This window comes from Sprattus sprattus (genome assembly GCF_963457725.1).
Source record: "Sprattus sprattus genome assembly, chromosome: 11".
Lineage (NCBI taxonomy): Eukaryota > Metazoa > Chordata > Actinopteri > Clupeiformes > Clupeidae > Sprattus > Sprattus sprattus.
The window spans coordinates 2,276,550-2,299,558 of record NC_137909.1 but is presented as its reverse complement, the minus strand read 5'-3'; the positions used below and the strand labels follow the sequence as shown (position 1 = coordinate 2,299,558).

Below are 23,009 nucleotides of genomic sequence, written 5' to 3'. Positions count from 1 at the left end.
TCCAGTTGAGGCCTCTCTTATGGAGGTGTAACTACTGAGGCCTCTCTTATGGAGCTGTAACTACTGAGGCCTCTCTTATGGAGGTGGAATCCATCTGAGGCCTCTCTTATGGAGGTATAATCCCTCTGAGGCCTCTTTTATGGAGGTATAATCCTGGCTACTTTACTAGGTGGAAGGAGCTAGATCCCATAACCAATTGCTTCCAAAAAAAAACTAGTCAAACACCTCTTGGATAGAGAAAATTGATTTACTAACTTGTCCCTGAAGATTTGGAAGGAAACAGCAATATCACAGAGAATAGCTAAACTATTAAGGTGGTGCGTTCTTGATCCCCCCAATTTCAATGACAAAAGATTTAGAATATGGGCAAGAAAAGGTGTTGCCGCTTACTGTAGACATAAGGGGGCACTAAAGAGGTTTCAGACTGTGAGGGAAGAAAAGCAGCAAGACTTCTACAGATTTCTCCAAATCCTCTATCATTTATTTACAAATGTATTCAACATATTTAGTAAGACAATGCAACAATCAATTAAACAATTAAAATACAAAAATCAGTTTTGAAGCATTTAGCAGTTATACAAAGAGACCACGACTGTGTTTTACCAGCACATCACAATATTCAAATTAGGTTCAGGCTGTACGTAAAAGTGTAATTAGTGTCCGTAAAGAATTGACAAAACATGCAGAGGTTGACTATGACTAAGAGCTGGTTGTAGTCTGTGAGGATCTGTTCATGACAGACCCTGATTCTCCTCCAGTTTCTGGAAGAGCTCCTGACCGCGCAGGCTGGACTGCCTCTCCCCATCTCTCCACACTATCAGCAGGTGGTCAGTGGAGCACGTCACCAAGCCTCTCTCGCCAAAATTCAGGAACATCTGTGCCAAGAATCGCATTAATCACTGAAAACCTTCTTACACACAATTCATTGATTTGATTAAAACCAGAACAAGAAAAGCAGGGTTTTCCCCAACAGACATATTACAACCACAAGTAAACTACTGGATCATGTACCGTGGTGCAAGACATTTGTATGACAGTTTGTTCCATTTCTGAAAACTGCATAAATATGACCCTAAATGTGATCTTTAGTTATAAAAATGTATATATAGTAAAAGTATACATACTACTTGAGTGACCAATCCAGCATTAAATGACCTTAGCATAAAATAGTATCTGAATCCTTCCAATAAATAATATGAATCTAGGGTTTTCTGTAGCTGATGATCAGTCCCGCAACAGGTGGAAAGACCTCCATCTTGGGAATTTTGCTTTCTTACATAATCTCCCAGCTTCAGGTTTTGTCACAATGTTTCTATTGGATTACGGTCTTAACAATGACTCAGTGATTAAAAAAAAAAAAAAAAACATTTCCTCTGCCTTAACCACTGCTTAGTAGACCAACTCATTGTTGTTTTTCTGAAAGACCCACCCTCTGTTGAGCTCAGCTTATGGATGGATTTCATGGCAGAATGCAATTCAATTGTATTTATACAATTATATAAAAAAAAAACTCCCTGTTAATCATGAAGAAACCTTAAGAACCATGGCACATAAAGGGGAGGTCGTCTGATTGAGGTCGGCCGGGAAGATATGCAGTGCAATGCAGAATTCAAAGCTCTCTCAAACGATGACAGCATGGTGGACATTATGTCATCAGCAGTAATGAATACGTTTGTGTCATGCATTCCTACCCTATTGTAGCCTATTTAACGGGATGCTACGGAGCACAAACCTCAGCGAGAGCTGTGTAACTTATGCAAGGCTTCATGCCAGATAACCTGACTATCCTGGCTATATCTACCTTAGGGAACCATCTTACCAGTGAGTAGCTGCTAGTGTGGGAATGAACTAATTAAGTGAATATGAACCCATGTTAATATGAAACTGCAAAAGCATCCATGGGGTTTCTAGCCATCGTAGCTTTTTATGCAAAACAAACTACACACTGTACCTTTTATACGTTGCACAGGCACCCTGAGGGTTTCCACCTTTTCCTTTTAAAATGTTATAAGTTAAATTGAGGAGACTGTTACATCAGCTAGTTAACTTACTATCATTTCATGCAAAAGGAACTCTGCCATTGAACCATTTAAGGTAATGTAAAAGTCTCCTTAGCTAGCTGGATAGTTAGCTAGCATAGCAACTACACAATCATAGCAATCATGAAACACTGTTTGCAGCATAGCCTGAAGCAATGTTTAATTTCTCAAAATCAGCTCACCAATAAAAGGCAAATGTTGGGTTCAAAGTGATCACAACCACTTGCAGACGATGTAAAATGGCTTCACACAGACATTCAATTATCTTAAGAAAAATAATGGGACATTGATGGAGCAAAGTCTTAATCTGATATCAATGTGCTGAATGAAGGGGGTGAGGTACCCCTTCCCCTTGCCGTTCTCAAACATGTTGATTTAATGCATTATATTTCATTGAAATTCCCACAAAAGTATGCAAAATGTATGAAATTACATTAAATAATGTAATGCAGTTAAAAACATTTAGGCTGGTTGGGAAAATACGGTCATTATTTTATATATAAAACGATTTTACACTTTATAAGATTCAGATTTTCAAAAAATCTGATGATTGATAACAAAATGGCCATATGGTTAGGGTCTGTATGAATGTGTGTACCTGCACCGCTCCAGAATGGCCAATTAAATCCCCCATTAACTCCAAGGTCTTGAGGCCTAGGGCTTCTGGAATTCTTTTTGGAGAAGGACCTTGCTTGTTGGAACGGCCGAAGGACCACATTCCAAAGAAGCCTAGGAAAAGTGGAGTAGATGGATGAGAGTAAAACCTTCTCTCTCAGACTGTTGAAACTAAAGGATGTATAACCATCTAAACCTTATCTCTCAGACTGTTGAAACTAAAGGATGTATAACCATCTAAACCTTCTCTCTCAGACTGTTGAAACTAAAGGATGTATAACCATCTAAACCTTCTCTCTCAGACTGTTGAAACTAAAGGATGTATAACCATCTAAACCTTCTCTCTCAGACTGTTGAAACTAAAGGATGTATAACCATCTAAACCTTCTCTCTCAGACTGTTGAAACTAAAGGATGTATAACCATCTAAACCTTCTCTCTCAGACTGTTGAAACTAAAGGATGTATAACCATCTAAACCTTCTCTCTCAGACTGTTGAAACTAAAGGATGTATAACCATCTAAACCTTCTCTCTCAGACTGTTGAAACTAAAGGATGTATAACCATACAAACTTTCTCTTTCAGACTGTTGAAACTAAAGGATGTATAACCATCTAAACCTTCTCTCTCAGACTGTTGGAACTAAAGGATGTATAACCATCTAAACCTTCTCTCTCAGACTGTTGAAACTAAAGGATGTATAACCATCTAAACCTTCTCTCTCAGACTGTTGAAACTAAAGGATGTATAACCATCTAAACCTTCTCTCTCAGACTGTTGGAACTAAAGGATGTATAACCATATAAACCTTCTCTCTCAGACTGTTGAAACTAAAGGATGTATAACCATACAAACTTTCTCTTTCAGACTGTTGAAACTAAAGGATGTATAACCATCTAAACCTTCTCTCTCAGACTGTTGAAACTAAAGGATGTATAACCATCTAAACCTTCTCTCTCAGACTGTTGAAACTAAAGGATGTATAACCATCTAAACCTTCTCTCTCAGACTGTTGAAACTAAAGGATGTATAACCATCTAAACCTTCTCTCTCAGACTGTTGAAACTAAAGGATGTATAACCATCTAAACCTTCTCTCTCAGACTGTTGAAACTAAAGGATGTATAACCATACAAACTTTCTCTTTCAGACTGTTGAAACTAAAGGATGTATAACCATCTAAACCTTCTCTCTCAGACTGTTGGAACTAAAGGATGTATAACCATCTAAACCTTCTCTCTCAGACTGTTGAAACTAAAGGATGTATAACCATCTAAACCTTCTCTCTCAGACTGTTGAAACTAAAGGATGTATAACCATACAAACTTTCTCTTTCAGACTGTTGAAACTAAAGGATGTATAACCATCTAAACCTTCTCTCTCAGACTGTTGGAACTAAAGGATGTATAACCATCTAAACCTTCTCTCTCAGACTGTTGAAACTAAAGGATGTATAACCATCTAAACCTTCTCTCTCAGACTGTTGAAACTAAAGGATGTATAACCATACAAACTTTCTCTTTCAGACTGTTGAAACTAAAGGATGTATAACCATCTAAACCTTCTCTCTCAGACTGTTGGAACTAAAGGATGTATAACCATCTAAACCTTCTCTCTCAGACTGTTGAAACTAAAGGATGTATAACCATCTAAACCTTCTCTCTCAGACTGTTGAAACTAAAGGATGTATAACCATCTAAACCTTCTCTCTCAGACTGTTGAAACTAAAGGATGTATAACCATCTAAACCTTCTCTCTCAGACTGTTGAAACTAAAGGATGTATAACCATCTAAACCTTCTCTCTCAGACTGTTGAAACTAAAGGATGTATAACCATCTAAACCTTCTCTCTCAGACTGTTGAAACTAAAGGATGTATAACCATCTAAACAGAGGACATGAACATTCAAATCACTCTCAGGCTGTAAACAACACATAGTGTTAGCCAACTACATAACTTTTTAGGGTATCACCTGTAGCTTAACATTGTTAGGGTGAACCAAACGGACAATTTAATGATTTTCTTAAGAACATGAATCACTCTTGATAAAATGATCAAACGAAAATGAAAAATGGCTGACAGCCTGCAGCATGAAAGGTGTTCATTGGATATCAGTACAAATGGGTTTGTTCCATTAGATATCAGTACAAATGGGTTTGTTCCATTGGATATCAGTACAAATGGGTTTGTTCCATTGGATATCTGTACAAATGGGTTTGTTCCATTGGATATCAGTACAAATGGGTTTGTTCCATTGGATATCTGTACAAATGGGTTTGTTCCATTGGATATCAGTACAAATGGGTTTGTTCCATTGGATATCAGTACAAATGGGTTTGTTCCATTGGATATCAGTACAAATGGGTTTGTTCCATTGGATATCAGTACAAATGGGTTTGTTCCATTGGATATCAGTACAAATGGGTTTGTTCCATTGGATATCAGTACAAATGGGTTTGTGAGAACTTTATGCAACTGTAAGAAACTGACAATGTGGAAACATACTCAAAATTTCTACTCTGCTTGTGATGCATGTTATATACATTTTGAGTGACCCCCTATTTACCTGTAATATAAATGAAAGCTTTCTTCTTTGTGTTTATAATATAACCCTTTTGAGCATACAGTATAAAAAGCTGTCTCTCCATTTGTATCCACTATCAATCTTGTGTGTATTCATGTGTATATTTGCCACATGTAAGCTAATGTTTTATCCTGATGCATGTATGAATTGATCTGCTTGCTTCTGATTGTTTTCATCTTCTCCTCCAGATTCACATTTTATTGGCAGAGAAAGCCATCTGAAATACTTAAAGGAAACTGGAAATGATCGTTCTTGGTTGTAGACTCCTTCAGGATGAAACTTATCAGCGTATTTGACCTTCAATCAAATGAAAACCTAAAATCCTCACCTGCTGTGGTAGGTTCAGCAAGGAGTAGGGGTTCCTGAAGTTCCCACATCTTTACACTTCCATCCTCTGAGCATGACATCAGCTTACTGCAATAATACACATAAACAGTTCATTAGAGTTCAAGTTTTTCCAGCAGGCCAAAGAGGACGGTTGGAATTTTCAATGTGATGTAAGGATTCCAAACTAAAGCATGCCAAAGCAGCCTGTTGTGGTGTTGCTACACAAATTGCTTCAATTTCCAAACATACATTTATTTGCCATTATCAATGAGTCTGGCACACCAAATAAGCTCATCAAATTTCTATTTTTATAGCTTTTTGAGATATTGCAATGTTTCAGATGGTTGGCCCCCTATGGACGAAACACATCCAAAGAATATCGCTATGACTTATGACTGTCTCAATTTTAAAAAGTTTGCATTCATCCAGGGTGACCAGCAGAGAGTTAAAGAGCTGAAAAAGGAGCTAAAGCAAAAGACCAAGCTGGCCAAGCTCAACTACAAAAACAAAATGGAGGAGAAGTTCATCAGTGGAGCTATAAGGCATGCATGGAGGAGCCTAAACACCATGATGGGCAGGAATAAGAACACTGCTGCAGTACAATGCCCAGACCCTGCTGCCTTTGCTGAAGAACTCAACACCTTCTATGGCAGATTCAACAACACTGACTCTATGGAGGAAATGGTCACTCTCCTATACCCCCCAGAATCTATCTGCATAGAAGAGAAGCGGGTTATATCCATCTTTTCCCATCTCCATTCCTCCAAAGCTCCTGGACCAGATGGGCTGAAGGGCAGAATACTGAAGGAGTGTGCAAGTCAGCTGGGCGGTGTAATGACGAAAATGTTTCAGCTCTTCCTAGATGCCAGTTTTGTTCCCAGGGCGTGGAAGGAGACCACCATCATCCCTGTTCCCAAAAAGCCCTGGGCTAAAGCTCTGAACGACTTCAGACCAGTGGCACTCACCTCTATCCTGTGCAAATGCATGGAGAGAGTTGTTGCAGGAGAGCTCACCACCACCATCGGTGAGAATCTGGATCCACTGCAGTTTGCCTACAAGCCAAAACGAGGTGTGGAGGACGCTACATTACATCTACTGGATACCATCACAAAGCACCTGGACTCCCAGAACTCCTTGGTCAGGATCTTATTCATGGACTTCTCGTCAGCATTTAATACAGTTAACATCAACACACTCCTGCATCGCCTTCAGCAGCTTCAGGTCAACCCAGCACTGATACTTTGGATCAAGGAGTTTTTAAAGGACAGACCCCAGCATGTAAAGGTCCAGGGTGTAACATCGTCCAACATCATCCTTAACACTGGAGTCCCACAGGGTTGTGTCTTGTCTCCCATCTTGTTCTCAATATACACCAATGAGATCACATGCAACATCAGTGGATTCAAGCTATTTAAATATGCAGAGGATCTGGCCTTGGTGGCCAAACTGACAGATCAAAGCACCCTGTCCAAGTACACCCAATATATCACTGAAATGGCCCTGTGGTTCAAAGAAAGCTCACTGCAGTTGAACATCAGCAAAACCAAAGAACTGTGTTGCCATAGGAGGAGGGCATCTAACACCCCACATCCACTTTCCTCACCTTTGACCCTGGAAGGACAAGTAGTTGAACAGGTGGTGAAGTTCAAATACCTTGGCACAGAGATCGACCAACGTCTGTCCTTTAGCCAGCATGCAGATGGGGTTTACAAGAAGGGACAACAACGTATGTATCTCCTGAGGAAACTAGACACCTTCAATGTCAGTAAAGACATTTTGTCAACTGCCTACCAATCTCTGGTGGAATCCATCATCACTTGCAACATTACATCCTGGTACGGCTTCCTCACAAACGCAAGCAAAAGCAGACTTAATAGATTAACTAAGCAAGCAAGCAAGCTAATAGGAATACACCAGAAAGCGCTGGAGGAACTGTATATCCAGGCAGTGGGAAGGAAGACCAACTCCATCCTCTTAGATCCCTCCCACCCACTCCATCCTTGTTTTGATCTACTTCCTTCTGGCAGAAGATTCAGAATGCCTTTGGCCAGGAAAGCTATCTACAAAAAATCATTCATCCCCATAGCTATACACACACAGAACACTCATTCCTCAAAGAACTCGCACAAATAACACACACACACACACACACACACACACACACACACACACACACACACACACACACACCTCCAAGCCTTCAGTCAAAAGACAATTTTCTAGTATGGCAACATACTAGACAATAAAGCTTTTTGAATCTTGAATCTTGAATCTTGACTTTATCGCATCAACTTTGGTTAAGTTTGGACCTTTACATCACAACCACTACCTATTGCATTTTTAGAAATCTTTTTTTTTTTTATTCATAAAGTAAGTACTGAAATACAAGATCGGTCTTAAGTATGAAATTAGCCAACACAACCCAAATACCATCAGAACCAACTGGGTTCCTTTAGGTATAGTACCTTTGAGACAGCAGCTTGGTGTGTAAAATGTCAGAGTCATGGGCCAACTTCCTGCATGCCACCATACACTTGTTTTGGACATTGTAAACATATAGTCCACTTCCCACCGCTGCAACAACAAGCTGTGGACAGAGGAAAAAGGAAATGATTACAGGAGAGCAATAATCTAGTGAGACCCCATCACATTTATTCCACAAATATGACATTCTCTGACAATATTTTTTGTCTGCAATGTACTTATTTTGTAATACATTTCCAGGGCATTTTGTGTTGATCTGTATTTCTAACATTTTTCTCAGGGAAATATCTAAGATTTAGCCAAAAGGTGACATAATGCTATAACCCATAACCCATGTCCTATTCACCTGACCAATATTGCAAGTTTCTCAATTAATAGAATAAAGATCGTTAAAGTTAGATGGCTAAATGGTTAAATAGGTTTCAGCTCAGTAATTCACCAACTATGGTCACTGTGAGTAGATTAAAATATTCGTTATTGCTTGCTACTGTCACGGAACAGATCGGGACCACTGAAGGTTAAGTGAAAGTTTGTTTATTTTGCGAAAGGGTATACAGCACAGAGTTACTGGGATACCGAACGGCTAAACAAGACATTTTCGCTCCTGGATAAAAGTCCAGCCCAGGAGGGGCGCAGGCTCACAGCACTGCGTTAACTAAGGCACGGGTTCACACGAACATGAAAGCAAAACAAAGAGACAATCTCTGAAAGTAAAAGGCTAACTAACAAAACCAAGAGGGTAAAAGTGCGATACCAGACATCGAGTGCATTGTGAGTGGGGTATATGAAGGGACTGTGACAGGTGTATGTGATTAGTCCTTGGTGATCCTTAATGTGGTGCAGGGGAGTGAGAGTGCAGGTGCGAGTGATCAGTACACCGGTGAGTGTGAGCGAGGGAGAGCTGAGGTGGGCGTGGCTGGTGCAGGTCTGGGCTCTGACGTGACAGATACACTATACACCAACACATACACACAAACAAAAGTCACTGTTTTTTCTAAAATGCAATATCTTTCCAATTACAAATGACACCCGAAAGGAATGTAGTTGACAAAATAAGAACTCTTTGAAGTCGCTAACACATACACACATACACACATACACATACACACACACACACACATTATTCATGCTAGTGGACATATTTACTTTTTTGCAAGTGGTTTGCTTTTGAATATACAGGCATAGATTGAACACTGTGTTAACACTGTTTGATGGAACACAGGTTGTTGTAGCTAGTCACATTTGAATCAGTTTTAATTTAGCTTTTTGCTCACTCAAAAAATATTTTGAAATTCAAATTTGACCTCAATTGTCAAAAAACCGAAACATGGCTCTCTGAGTTTAATTAGGCATTTATATTGGTTTTGTCTGAGGGCTGGTTTTACTATAGGGATGTGACTATGTGGATAATGAATGCTCAAACTCATCGTATGAATCTGAATGAATGATGGTGGTGGTTCGAGGGGCCGTTGGCGCTGATTGATTGGCTGCCACGCTTCCGTCAGTCTGCCCCAGGGCAGCTGTGGCTACTGATGTAGCTTACCACCACTGGTATGACTGTCTGAATGACTGGACTGGACCGGGCTACTCTGTAAAGCGTCTTCGGGTATATAGAGAAGCGCTATATAAAATTGAAATTGATTGATCAAACTCTAAACAGATTTTCTTGAAAATAAAAAACTGTTTTGCCAACACCATGGTGGAAACATACATAGAAACATATAGCAAATGAAAGAGCTGTGTCTAATCAATACACTGTGAACACCATTCTAAAAGGAAACTAAGATACTTAAAAATCAATCAGAACTATCCATATAAACTCGGGGGAAATTTTTTTTTTTTTTAATTTGCAAAAATTCCCTGCCAATGCCAAACAGTGTATTCTCCTGTTGGTATTGAGTCCTGTTTTTGAGTTGTTTGAGAGGTAGGACACGTTCTTGTTTAAGGAAGTGAAAAGCACCCTTAACAACGGTGTCAAAGGTTTAAAAGTTGTCGTCATGTGTAACTGGAGAGACAGAATGCTACTCAAACAGGCCTACCACATATCGTCAGTCTTTTCTTTTCCTATGTACATGAACACTTCATAATTAACTATTTGTTTCAATAAATACCTCTCCATCCGACACGAGATGCTGGATGGACACTTCACTCTGCTTCTGGGAGCCCAGTCTGATCTCCAACGGCCCATCGTAGGGAAGGTCCTCCAAAGCAATCTGGTCATCAGCATGAATGGTCCACTCAACAGAATCCCATATGATGAGCTCACCAATGTGAGAGCCACTAGCGAATAGCTTATCTAAGGAACAAACAAGCACAAGTCACTCGAATTTCAAAACCCATTCTTCTCCATCAAACATTCTTCTGCATCTTCATCACACATCAATGCAGATACAAGCAGCTATTTGGGGGTTTCACCTGCTCCCAAACATGGAAATAAAATAAAGCTTTATTTAAATTTTAAATGGTTTATGAACCCTTTAAAAACAACTCGCACACAAAATCTGGTTTAAAAAAGCACAGTTGAATTTTTAACTGTGTCCTCTGAATTTGTTCATGTCTGAGGTACAATGCATGTAAACACTTATTATTACTCAATCTTCCATTAGCAGATACAATCTCAACCAAGCAGTTCCTTCTGGCATGTCAGTCATGATATTGCCCCCTAAATGACACAAGTGGTTGTTGGTGATGTTCTTTGTATGCTCATTGGCTACTGGAGTCATGAATGGCATGAGTGGATATCCCAAATCACCCATCAGCCAACCTCTTGCCATCAAATTTTTTTAAATGTGATTTTCATATCATTGAAATCGATTAATTCACTTATTACCAAAATGCTAATGACCAATAGTTATGGGAGACTTACCAAATGGCCAACAGCTTTAAATCATTGTTCCATATCAATCCACATACGTGTGAGAATGGTTACTACAACAATTATATTAAACAAACAATCTCTCTTTCTCTCTCTAACATCATCTCTTCACCGGTATGTGACAGCTTACCGTATGTGAAGTTAAGACTCCAAACTGGTGCAAAGCAGGTGAAACTTTCATCCTGTCATGCACAACGATCTATTTAAACTATCTGAGCAGGAATAGGTCAAGTGACAGAAATACTGGCAAGACAACAATGTGCTCATAAGACATAAGACATAAACTTCCTATTTTAGAAGTAATACATAGCTGACTAAATTGTTCCACACTCAATGGTAAAAAGTAATCATCTTTGTAACTTAAATGACCTTAAAAGTGTCATATACAGCCGCGGAAAAAATTAAGAGACCACTTCAAAATTATCAGTTTCTCTAGTTTTACTATTTATTGGTATGTGTTAAAGTAAAATGTACATTTTTGTTTTATTCTATAACCTACTGGCAACATTCCTACCAAATTTCAAATAAAAATATTGTCATTTAGATCATTTATTTGCAGAAAAATGACAATTGGTCAAAATAGCAAAAATGATGCAGTGTCTTCAGATCTTGAATAATGCAAAGAAAACAAGCTCATATTCATTTTTAAACTACACAATACTAATGCTTACACTTAGGAAGAGTTCAGAAATCAATATTTGGTGGAATAACCTTGATTTAAAATCACAACTTTCATGTGTCTTGGCATGCTCTCCACCAGTCTTTCACATTGCCGTTGGGTGACTTTATGCTACTCCTGGCGCAAGAATTCAAGCAGCTCGGCTTCTTTTCATGGCTTGTGACCATCCATCTTCCTCTTGATCACATTTCAGAGGTTTTTTATGGGATTCAGGTCTCGAAATTGGGCTGGCCATGACAGGGTCCTGATCTGGTGGTACTCCATCCACACTAGGGATGCACCGATACCGATACCAGTATCGGGTATCGGGTCGATACTTCGTTAAAATACTCGTACTCGTACTCGTTTTAAATTACCGATACCAAAAACCGATACCCAGTGTTGCGTCTTAACGCGTGTGTTTTCTTCTCCTCTACTGTCTATGCCTGCCAGGTGTGAGAGCGGCGAGTTGCATAGAGGCCGAGAGCGGTATTGCAGACAGATAAGTTGAGGTTGAACTTGCAGTTTAAACTAGAAAATGCATTTCCTGAAGGAAATACCAGTGCATGAAATGCAAAAGTTAAGAAAGAACGAATAAAAGAAAAGTGAAAGAAGGAAGGAAGAAAGGAAAGAACAGTAAAAGAAGGAAAGAAGAGTTGAAGAAGGAAAGAAGAGTGAAGAAAGGAAAGAAGAGTGGAAGAAAGAAAGAAGAGTGGAAGAAGGGAAGAAGAAAGGAAAGAAGAGTGAAGAAAGGAAATTAGAGTGGAAGAAGGAAAGAAGAGTGGAAGAAGGAAAGAAGAGTGGAAGAAGGAAAGAAAAGTGGAAGAAGGGAAGAAGAGCCGAAGAAGATAAGAAGAAAAGAAAGAAGAGTGAAAGAAGGAAAGAAGAAAAGAAAAAGGGAAGAAGAGTGGAAGAAGGGAAGAAGAAAGGAAAGAAGAGTGGAAGAAGGAAAGAAGAAAGTAAAGAAGAGTAGAAAGAAGGAAAGAAGAAAGGAAAGAAGAGAGGAAGAAACAAAGTAAGGAAAGAAGAGTGAACAAGAGTGGCTATGGATAAAGACAGTAAAGAGAGAGTGAAAATATTGAAAGAAGGAGAAAAAAAGAGTGAAGCAGAGAGATGGAGTGAGAGGGAAAGTAGAGTGAGAGTGATAGAGAGAAAAAAAGTAGAGTATGGAAGGTGTCTATTAAAATTCCTTGTTATACAGTTGAATGGAGAGGTACAGAGAGAAGAGGACCCTTGGAGGCTTGCCGCAGGTGTCAGTGAAGCACAGGTGCAAGCCATTTTAATTACCCTATTATGATGTCATAATGGCCCAATGTAAGTCAATGGGAAAATTTAGATTCGTTTTTCTTTAATAACTTAAAAAGTATAAAGTTTAGAAAAGTGAAAAATACATAGCATAAGTGTCCTTTACAAGACCTACGCGACAAAGTTTGAATGAAGTTTCTACGTTAAGCGGTTCGGGCTGAATTAATCGCAGAAAAAGGTAACAAGAAGAAGAAGAAGAAGAAGAAGCCTAGGAATAACAATACAGGGCATTTCATGCACTGTAATTAATTCAATAACAGCTTGGATACGATGTGTGGAGGTGGCTTGCGTAAGCTAACGGTTTCGCTAGAGATTTTAAACTTAACACGTACGACCTCCAGTAAAGGTAAGTGCTATCTTCGGCTATTTTATGTTTTGCAGTTAACTTAGAACTGCTGTTACATAGGCAAAGTGTAGGGGCTAGCCTACTGTCTTTAGCGACGCTGCGCCTATAACATATTATTACAGTGCATGAAATGCCCTGTATTGTTATTCCTAGGCTTCTTCTTCTTCTTCTTCTTCTTCTTCTTATTCTTGTTACCTTTTTCTGCGATTAATTCAGCCCGAACCGCTTAACGTAGAAACTTCATTCAAACTTTGTCGCGTAGGTCTTGTAAACGACACTTATGCTATGTATTTTTCACTTTTCTAAACTTTATACTTTTTAAGATATTAAATAAAAACGAATCGAAATTTTCCCATTGACTTACATTGGGCCATTATGACGTCATAATAGGGTCTTTAAACTGGCTTGCACCTGTGCTTTACTGACAGCTGCACCAAATAGCCAACTGTCCGTTGGCACTTTACAATTGAAGTCTCATTCTGGCTGTGCTGCTGCCTCTTGCTGGAGTCCAAACAGGTACGTTTTAAATCAACCTTTAATTAAATTAAAATGATGCGCGAATTTTATTCTGAGTTGTGTTGTGCAGTAGGCCTATGTTGTACGTCGTTTAATGGAGAAAGCGACCTAGACATTTACACAAAGCTTTTCAGTCATTAGAGAAAGCTAGCATCAGTCAGGCAACCTATTCAAACAGGACAGGCATGTTATCTTCTGACTGTTGGTATTGTGTTAAAGTAACACAATGCAACAATTATACGTCATGATTAGGGTTAGGATAATCAGTTTAACCTAAAAATAACAGCTTGAAAAAAATTGGGGCGCTACAATGACTCTTAATATGGAGAATTGCATCCGCGCCATTGCTATGCAGGGTCTATAGGCACATAACTTCGTTTTGTAGTTTTGCCGCCCAACTTTCCACTGTCTGCTGAACTAGTAAGCTTATTTGCCATCTTGCTTTGTCTTGTGTTGCACTTGCTTGACTGTGTAAGGACAGTTGTTGAATAACTAGTTTGTAATAATGTCAAAGTCAGCACATTTCAAGAGATTTCGTCAGTTTTAGCTGATAGCATATAGCTAGCGTATAGCTATTGATCCGTTGTGCTGCTTTAATTCGTGTTTGCCAGCTTGTTACAGATACAAAAAAGACATTATGGTATTAATGCTAACTCAAAATTGTGGTTGCAACATTAGCTGACATTTTATGCCATCTTTCAGAAGTGTAGTGTTGCTACACAGTGGTAGTCATGCTCCGTCTCTGCTCCAGGTAGCAGGTGAGCAGGCTGGTTTAGTAGGGACAGAGAGAGAGCGGGGCCAGCGACAGGTTGCTGCTCGGTTCTGCCTGCCCCACCAGTGGCAGCTGCTGATCTTTCAAAGAGGGGGAGCTCATTTTTTGCGTACATCATACAAATATTAGCATTGTCTGCCATCGTGTGTAGTTTGTTACCTGGCTAGTTCACACTTACGACCAGTGGCGATTTCTTTAAAGCTTGGCTTCCCCTAATAGGTGGTGGGCCGAGGTGCGATTTCGTGCATTTTAACGTTCCCTGCATATGGAGAAGCCATGTTTTTGTAAATATGTTCTACGTTTGTATTCACGTTTAGACAAAAATTGTTGCCACTTGCAGTTATTGCTTATTAAGTCGTTATCGATAACTTTATTCCCGAGGCAAATGGAGAGGGCAGCTACACTTTGGGTCCGATAATCGTGACGTTTTGTCGTTGTTATCCAATCGCGTTCTTGGAATTGCTCCAGTGAAGTTAATGATCAGTCCAACAACACTGTTTACATCTTTGTCCATGTAGTGTGAATTGTGGAATATATGGGTCATTTTTAGACGTTTTTGATTCAGTTTTCAAATCGAGGTGATGGCGGCTTTTTCTTGTTAAACAAAGGGTATTGTAATCTTAAAAACAAAAAGACATTGCTCTGTGGGGAGCCTTTTCATAATGTTGTCAGACACTGATAATGATATGAGCCTGTCAGTGACACAAAAAGCACCTCCAGTGGATATACCTTCACAGTGAGCAATCGTAATCGTAGCAATCATTTTGGATATTGAAAAGGACAGCTGCCTGCATGTTTACTCTACTTCTTATATGTCAATTACATCTTGTAATGTTTCATGCAACTCTTGTTTCAGACATCTGACATCACTGCACATAGACAAACTGCAGCTTTAAAGGGCCTTCCCTTGTATCTCGGTGAGAATCAGGAGAAGCTCTTCAGGAACTGTGAGTGGCTATGAATAGAAATTGTAAATATGTTATTATACTGTATTTATAGTGCTGTATTTAACGTTGTCTTCAACCATAACCTCTCTGTCCTCCTGGTTCCCTAACCATGTCCAGAGTGTCTTCTGTAGTTTCACTGTCCTGCCCTTGACTTGATGTAGCCTAATTGATGTCATATGATGTGTGTATGAGGGTTACATTTTTGATTGTGGTGTATGGGATGGAAATAGTTAATATGTCAAACTCATAATTAATTCTATTTGGAAAAAAAATGTTTATACAATATTTTGAGTTATTTTAGATTAAGAGCTTATTCTGATTCACAGTATTTTAATTACTAATGTCTTGCAATTCATGTTTTGGTGTTTTCTGTCTGTCAACACAAGGACACTGACCCAGAAGAGGGACAGACGAAAGGCCTCATTGTGGGTATCCTCACTGTGTTGGAGGATGATAGCAGAGCAGTCTCTAAAAGTGTCAGGAATGTTGCTCTTGTGTTGGAAGAAGCGATTGTCCTCCAAGATCTCCCTTACCTGCCAACTGCATTTGCCTACCTTGTTGGACTGATCTATACATTAAACCTTAGTTACCCAAAGGATTTGAAATACACCTTTGAAACTGTCCAAAAGGTCATAATGGAACTGGGGTCGGACCTCTCTGCAACGGTCAGATCCCTAAAAAACAAACTTCTTCAGTGAAGTAAAGTGTTGGATCTGGAATTGTTCCCTTCTGTCCATCCAACACCATGTTAATTAATCAACTGTTGTGTATTCTCGATCTCCCACTTTACATTTACTTGGATCTGGAATTGTTCCCTTCTGTCCATCCAACTCCATGTTAATTAATCAACTGTTGTGTATCTCGATCTCCCACTTTACATTTATTTTGCATCTTATTTTGTTTAGTTTTTTCTGAAACATTTTTTTTTTGGTTGGTTTTTCTGAAACATGTTACATGGTCTCGATAGTTTGCATTTACTTGCCCCTTTTGGAAGGGATTTGATACAGTATAAATAAAACAAATGTTTTGAATGTATATGTTGCGTCTGTAATTATCTATACATTTGATTAGAAGTTCCTGGTTATAAATTATAAAGTTGAGTTACATTATAAACTATTGCAGTGTGCGATTTTAAATTCCTCTTAAATTATTCTGCTATACTAACTAAACCCATTTAAAGTGAATTCTGTATAAGAACTCATTACAATGTAAAATTATAAATTACTACAATTTACAGGACAGTTAGCTGAAGTGAGGATTCAAAGTTATTACAACGTTAAATAATAAGTTAGTACAATTTAGGGGAGAGTTAGCAGAAGTAAGGATTAAAAGTTATTACAATGTTAAATAATAAGTAAGTACAATTTAGGGGAGAGTTAGCACAAGTAAGGATTAAATGTTATTACAATGTTAAATAATAAGTAAGTACAACTTAGGGGAGAGTTGGCACAAGTAAGGATTAAATGTTATTACAATGTAAAATTATGAGTTAGTAGAACTTACTCTTGAGTTGACCAAAATCAGAATTCAGAGTTGAGCAAACTCAAAAGCAAAACTTAAAATTTTACTGAAGTTTGTTGCCTTAAAATTTTACTGAAGTTTGTTGCCTTAAAATTTTGAGTTCACCCAACTTTTTTTTTTTTTTTTACAGTGATAGGAACATTAAGACACCTTCCATTCTCTACTTTTTTTCTCTCCATCTCTCCATCTTTCTCTCTATCCCTCTCAGTCTACTTTCTCTCACACTCAATCTCTCTTCTTCACTCCATTTTTATCTCCTTTTTTCAATATTTTCACTCTTTTTCTCTTTCACTCTTCTTTCCTTCTTCCACTCTTCTTTCCTTCTTTCACTTTTCTTTCCTTCACTCTCCTTTCTTCTTTCCTTCTTTCACTCTTCTTTCCTTTTCTTCTTTCCTTCAACTATTATTTCCTTCTTTCACTCTTCTTTCCTTTCTTCACTCTTCTTTCTTTTCTTCTTCCACTCCTCTTTCCGTTCTTCACTCTTCTTTCTTTTCTTCTTTCCTTCTTTCACTCTTCTTTCCTTCATCCTCTCTTCTCTCCTTTCTTCACTCTTCTTTCCTTTCTTCTTTCCTTCTTTCACTCTTCTTTCTTTTCTTCTTCCTTTCCTAACTTTTGCATTTCATGCACTGGTATTTCCTTCAGGAAATGCATTTTCTAGTTGCCATTTGCTACGGTTGATTGACGGGGACGGGAATGTATTTGTTTTCTCCTCTTTTACCCGGACGCATTTAGGTCTCGAAAGGAGGACATGTGAGGGTAAAAGAGACGTCTGTCTTGTCTTGTGTTTCAGGAATCTTGTTGACTTTGTCATAAACACCCGCTAGCAAGTAGCCGCTAGCAAGACATCCCGTTAGCGATGTTAGCAAGGTTGTTTTAACACTCTTGGACATTGATGCTAGTATTTCGTTTTTTTTTTTCGTTTTTCCGCCTGATGCTAATATTAAGTGCTTTTGCGTTAACTTCTTTGCAATGTTATTGTGATAGCTATGTTGGCTAGGTTGCAAACAACTTCCCTAACACAGTCAAACTTCAGGCAAGTGTCAATTTGGCTGCAAGAACGTAGCCCAGTTCATTGTCAACATTAAACTCTAGTAAGAAATCGCTATACCGTTGTGCTGCCTTAACGGCGATTTGGACTCATTTTAAGATAAATGATGACAGGAGTAAGGCACAGTGTAAGATCTGCACTGTTACAGTGTCGAGGGGCGGAAAGAAAAGTACTTCGTTTGACACAAGCAATTTGATTAAACATCTGAAGACGCACCATAGTGCTAAGCACACAAAGTTCACTCATGCCAGTGGCTTAAGAGACCAAGCAACCAATCTTTACTGACGTCTTTCAAAAGAAAAAAACACGCACGCACACAGACAGAGAGAGAGAGAGAGAGAGAGAGAAGGGGAGGAAGAGAGTTGTTGATCCTTTTGTAACTGAACTGTGCTCATGTTCTTATCATCCAGGATATTTCTGTTCACTTTTTGTTAAGCAGACTGTGTTGTTAACTATGCAGCAAATTAAATTGCCATCTGTCTATATTTAAATTTTGTCTAATTTGATGATATTGACTCTTTTTTTTTTTTTTTTTTAAGAAGAGAAGACGAACTAGAAGACCCTCCAGTCCGCTTTTTTCAATCCTTATGGTCTTTTACAAACCTCAGCCAGGCAAAGTACAACGTTGTCCCGGAAGAAAAACTTGCTTCCTTTAGCTCTGACAATGTTCCCCAACTCTGAGAAGTGTTTTTTCCAGCAGTGCAATGCTCCATGCCACACAGCCAGGCCAGTAAAGGTGTGGATGGAGTACCACCAGATCAGGACCCTGTCATGGCCAGCCCAATTTCGAGACCTGAATCCCATAAAAAACCTCTGAAATGTGATCAAGAGGAAGATGGATGGTCACAAGCCATGAAAAGAAGCCGAGCTGCTTGAATTCTTGCGCCAGGAGTAGCATAAAGTCACCCAACGGCAATGTGAAAGACTGGTGGAGAGCATGCCAAGACACATGAAAGTTGTGATTTTAAATCAAGGTTATTCCACCAAATATTGATTTCTGAACTCTTCCTAAGTGTAAGCATTAGTATTGTGTAGTTTAAAAATGAATATGAGCTTGTTTTCTTTGCATTACTCGAGATCTGAAGACACTGCATCTTTTTTGCTATTTTGACCAATTGTCATTTTTCTGCAAATAAATTATCTAAATGACAATATTTTTATTTGAAATTTGGTAGGAATGTTGCCAGTAGGTTATAGAATAAAACCAAAATGTACATTTTACTTTAACACATACCAATAAATAGTAAAACCAGAGAAACTGATAATTTTGAAGTGGTCTCTTAATTTTTTCCGCGGCTGTATAGTGGCATATATAACCAAGATGTGTATATTAGATTGTATGTAAGATTTACCCTACTATTATATAAAAGTGGGGTAAATCTAATCAGAATACTAGAATTTAGAATTAACAAGCCTCCACTGATAACAAGAACCTCCTAAGATAATGTAGCTAGATAACTTTCGCTAGTTAATGTTAACTATCAAACCAAAACCTAGAAATGTTTACTAGTGAATAAAAGCAAAAGAGAGGGGCACCCATGACACTCATCATTAGGGCTCGGATGCCGTCCTGATGCATTTAAATCACCGCTAACATTGATGAGGGCTCGGATGCTGTCCTGATGCATTTACTCACCGCTAACATTGATGAGGGTTCGGATGCTGTCCTGATGCATTTAATCACCGCTAACATTGATGAGGGCTCGGATGCTGTCCTGATGCATTTACTCACCGCTAACATTGATGAGGGCTCAGATGCTGTCCTGATGCATTTACACACCGCTAACATTGATGAGGGCTCGGATGCTGTCCTGATGCATTTACTCACCGCTAGCTTTGATGAGGGCTCGGATGCTGTCCTGATGCATTTACTCACCGCTAACATTGATGAGGGCTCGGATGCTGTCCTGATGGTTGGCCAAGTGTCTGAATGCTATGATTGACACATCTGACTCCGTTGATGAAACCTTCAGTTCATAAATGACTTTTCAAAAAAGTCAAATAATGATAGGGAGAGCATTACAAGTTAATAATACTCATTATGCATACATGTTCCAAGACAACTAGTAATGAACCAATCTGATCAGTGCAATCAATAATGATATTACGTGAATCATACAATATATTGGCAAAATCACAAAATCATTCTTAATGTTGTTAGCGTCTGTCTTGACAAAAGTGTAACACAATTATAGAAATATTAAACAATATGACTCTTCATGTGAAGATGTTTCTAATGATCAGTTCCACACGGCAGGTGGCACTACAGTCAGGAAGCTGAAAATAATGCACACCGAGGCTGCTTACGGCAATAACACAAAATGGAGTGCATGCATATACAAATGTTCCCTTAAGAACAAATATGGCAAATTAATATGCAGGTGTTAACTGGAACTACTTGATGTGCAGGTACAACAAATTAATTCCAAACAATATATTGGATCACAGCTATTGTTCTTTTTTTCTCAGTATTGAATCAGTATTGAGGCACTGGTATCAGTATCAGGGATTTAAAGAACACTCTATGGTCAGTATCGAATCGGTATCAGGGAATAAAAGAACACTCTATGGTCTCACTTATTTCTCTGTCCACTGCAGCGGCCACATAGTTCCTTGGCAGCTCCACCATGGCTGTGACTCCTATAGTAGAATGGAGATATGGCTGTGATTCCTATAGTAGAATGGAGATATGGCTGTGACTCCTATAGTAGAATGGAGATATGGCTGTGACTCCTATAGTAGAATGGAGATATGGCTGTGACTCCTAGAGTACAATGGAGATATGGCTGTGACTCCTAGAGTACAATGGAGATATGGCTGTGATTCCTAAAGTAGAATGAGGATATGGCTGTGACTCCTATAGTAGAATGGAGATATAGCTGCTGAGAGTTGGACAGATTTGTGAAACCTCTGTACAGCTGATTGCCTGATGGTTGATTACACACATACATATACACATACTGTACACTCACCGGCCACTTTATTGGGTTTGCCTTTACAATTACTTGGTAATGCAGTTATGTGAAAGCAGCGGAAATGAATGCAATCATATGGAGGCAACTCAATACATAAAAGATTACAGACACGGTCAAGAAGTTCAGTTGTTTGAAACCCAACAAATGGGGAAGAAATGTCATTGTGGTCCCAGATGGAGTAATTTGAGTATCTCAGAGACTGCTTATCCTTGCAGGCAGGGCAGAGATCCCATTTCATTGTTGGGGGGGACAATGCACAGAACAATTTCAGAGAGTAATTCCTGGGGGAGACATGAAAAAATAACTGTCTGGCCCTATCTCCCCCTCTCTCTCCCTTACGCTCCTTCGCAACTTGCTTTACATCATGTCAAAGCGGAAAGTGAACTCTGGTCTATTATGCCTTGTAGTGCATTTTACAATACTACTCTCACACGGTCAGCGTGGGTTTTGCTCGACCCTTACTGGAGAGAATTTCAACATGTAACCATATTTAGCAGTGCAGAGGTGGAGATACTGTTGCAGAATGTAGATGTGTCCATTCTTTTCCACCATGGCTATATCCACGTGATTGAGTTTAGTGCTTATTTATTTATTCAATGCCATTTACAGTTTTTCGTGTAGTGCTTTTATTTTTGTTAGGTCATCACATGATGTTAAACGTCATGTGAAACTTAATTGTTTATGATACAAATATTCTTGTAGTTATTATTATTATAATTATTTAAATCCGAATTATCTGTAGAATTGATGTGAACGCAATCGGCAACGATTTCTCATAAATTCAGCCCTTAGGAACATGAGCGCATTCCAATCTGGCCGATTTACGACTGCTTTTTAGCATTGTTAAATTCTGTTCAAAGTTAAGAACGAATCCCAGATGAGAAAACTTTCATGAATGCCAGAATTGTCCCGGGAACTTCCTAAGTGGAGAAACTGCGTTCGAGAATGAGGTCCAATGTCTGTCAAGCCATTTACATATCGGGTAGCATAGCGGCAGTGACAGGGGAGAGAGAAGGAAACAGAGAGGAGGAAAAAGAGGAGTGTGTGTGCTTTGTCCAAAATCGTAATCAGCACGCTGGTTAAGCTAGTAGCTAATGATTGTTAACAAGCTCAAGTTTGAGCTTTTGAACAAAGCAGGAAAAATGTCACTTTCCTTGTCACAGGCTTGTGCTTGTTGAACAAGTGGTGTGATAAATGACTTACTGGCTTTTACTTGTAGAGGTTTTACTGGTGTGGTTGGTTTCCTCACAATCTGACCGTGTACTGGGCTGATTGACTGAAATACAGAGCTGCCAGAAGCCCGCCCGTTGGAAACAGCATGTGAACCAAACCACTTTGAGGAATAGGGGGATTATGATTTTTGAACAGTTAAAAAACACATTGTTTTACGTTTATAATTAGCACCGCTTGTGTTTGTTGTGCTTTTATTTAATATTACTATATTATGCAAAACTGTCTACAATGATTGTTGATCTCCGCCTATGTTTGCAGGTCCAATGCAGTGACTCTTGTATACTTGCAGGTCAGTTGTCAGTGTTATTCAGCTTGTGGAACAACAATATTTGCATTCAAGTTACGTTTTGATGGGTGACTTTGATCAGGCATGATGGAATTTAACCTGACTTGGCACAAATAATCAGCTAACCAATCATACAGTATACAGGTAGGGACACAAATGTATTCAACCATTTTGTAATCACCCAGAACACAACATGTTTTCCAGAAAATCTCATATTTCTAGCCATCAAGTAATGAATGAATACGATAAACAGTCAAGACATTGACAAGGTTAGAAATAATGATTTGTCATTGAAATACTAAGTAACTATAAACATCAACATCTTAATAAAGTAATACCCCACGTTGTGTGTTTGCGTGTCTGTGTACCTGTGTCACTGTGTTGTTCAGTCTTGCTTAACAGCTGGAAACCACTACTCCAAACACACAAGCCATTTCCTCCCGAGAGCCAGATGTTGTGGCAGCTCAGCACGAGGAGGCA

At 38.9% G+C, this 23,009-nt stretch overlaps 1 protein-coding gene across 1 annotated transcript in view; it reads right to left on the bottom strand.

Moving 5' to 3' along the window:
- Positions 1-543: 543 nt before the first annotated feature.
- wdr41 (WD repeat domain 41) overlaps positions 544-23,009 on the bottom strand; it is a 55,848-nt gene continuing 33,382 nt past the window's right edge. The window contains exons 6-13 of the mRNA XM_080848098.1: positions 22,898-23,009; positions 20,613-20,675; positions 19,912-20,019; positions 10,159-10,343; positions 8,029-8,150; positions 5,565-5,650; positions 2,638-2,768; positions 544-875 (exon numbers count right to left, since the gene is read on the bottom strand). Of these exons, the coding sequence (XP_080704224.1) occupies positions 732-875; positions 2,638-2,768; positions 5,565-5,650; positions 8,029-8,150; positions 10,159-10,343; positions 19,912-20,019; positions 20,613-20,675; positions 22,898-23,009 (951 nt within the window). The 3' untranslated portion in view covers positions 544-731. The remainder of the gene's footprint in view (positions 876-2,637; positions 2,769-5,564; positions 5,651-8,028; positions 8,151-10,158; positions 10,344-19,911; positions 20,020-20,612; positions 20,676-22,897) is intronic.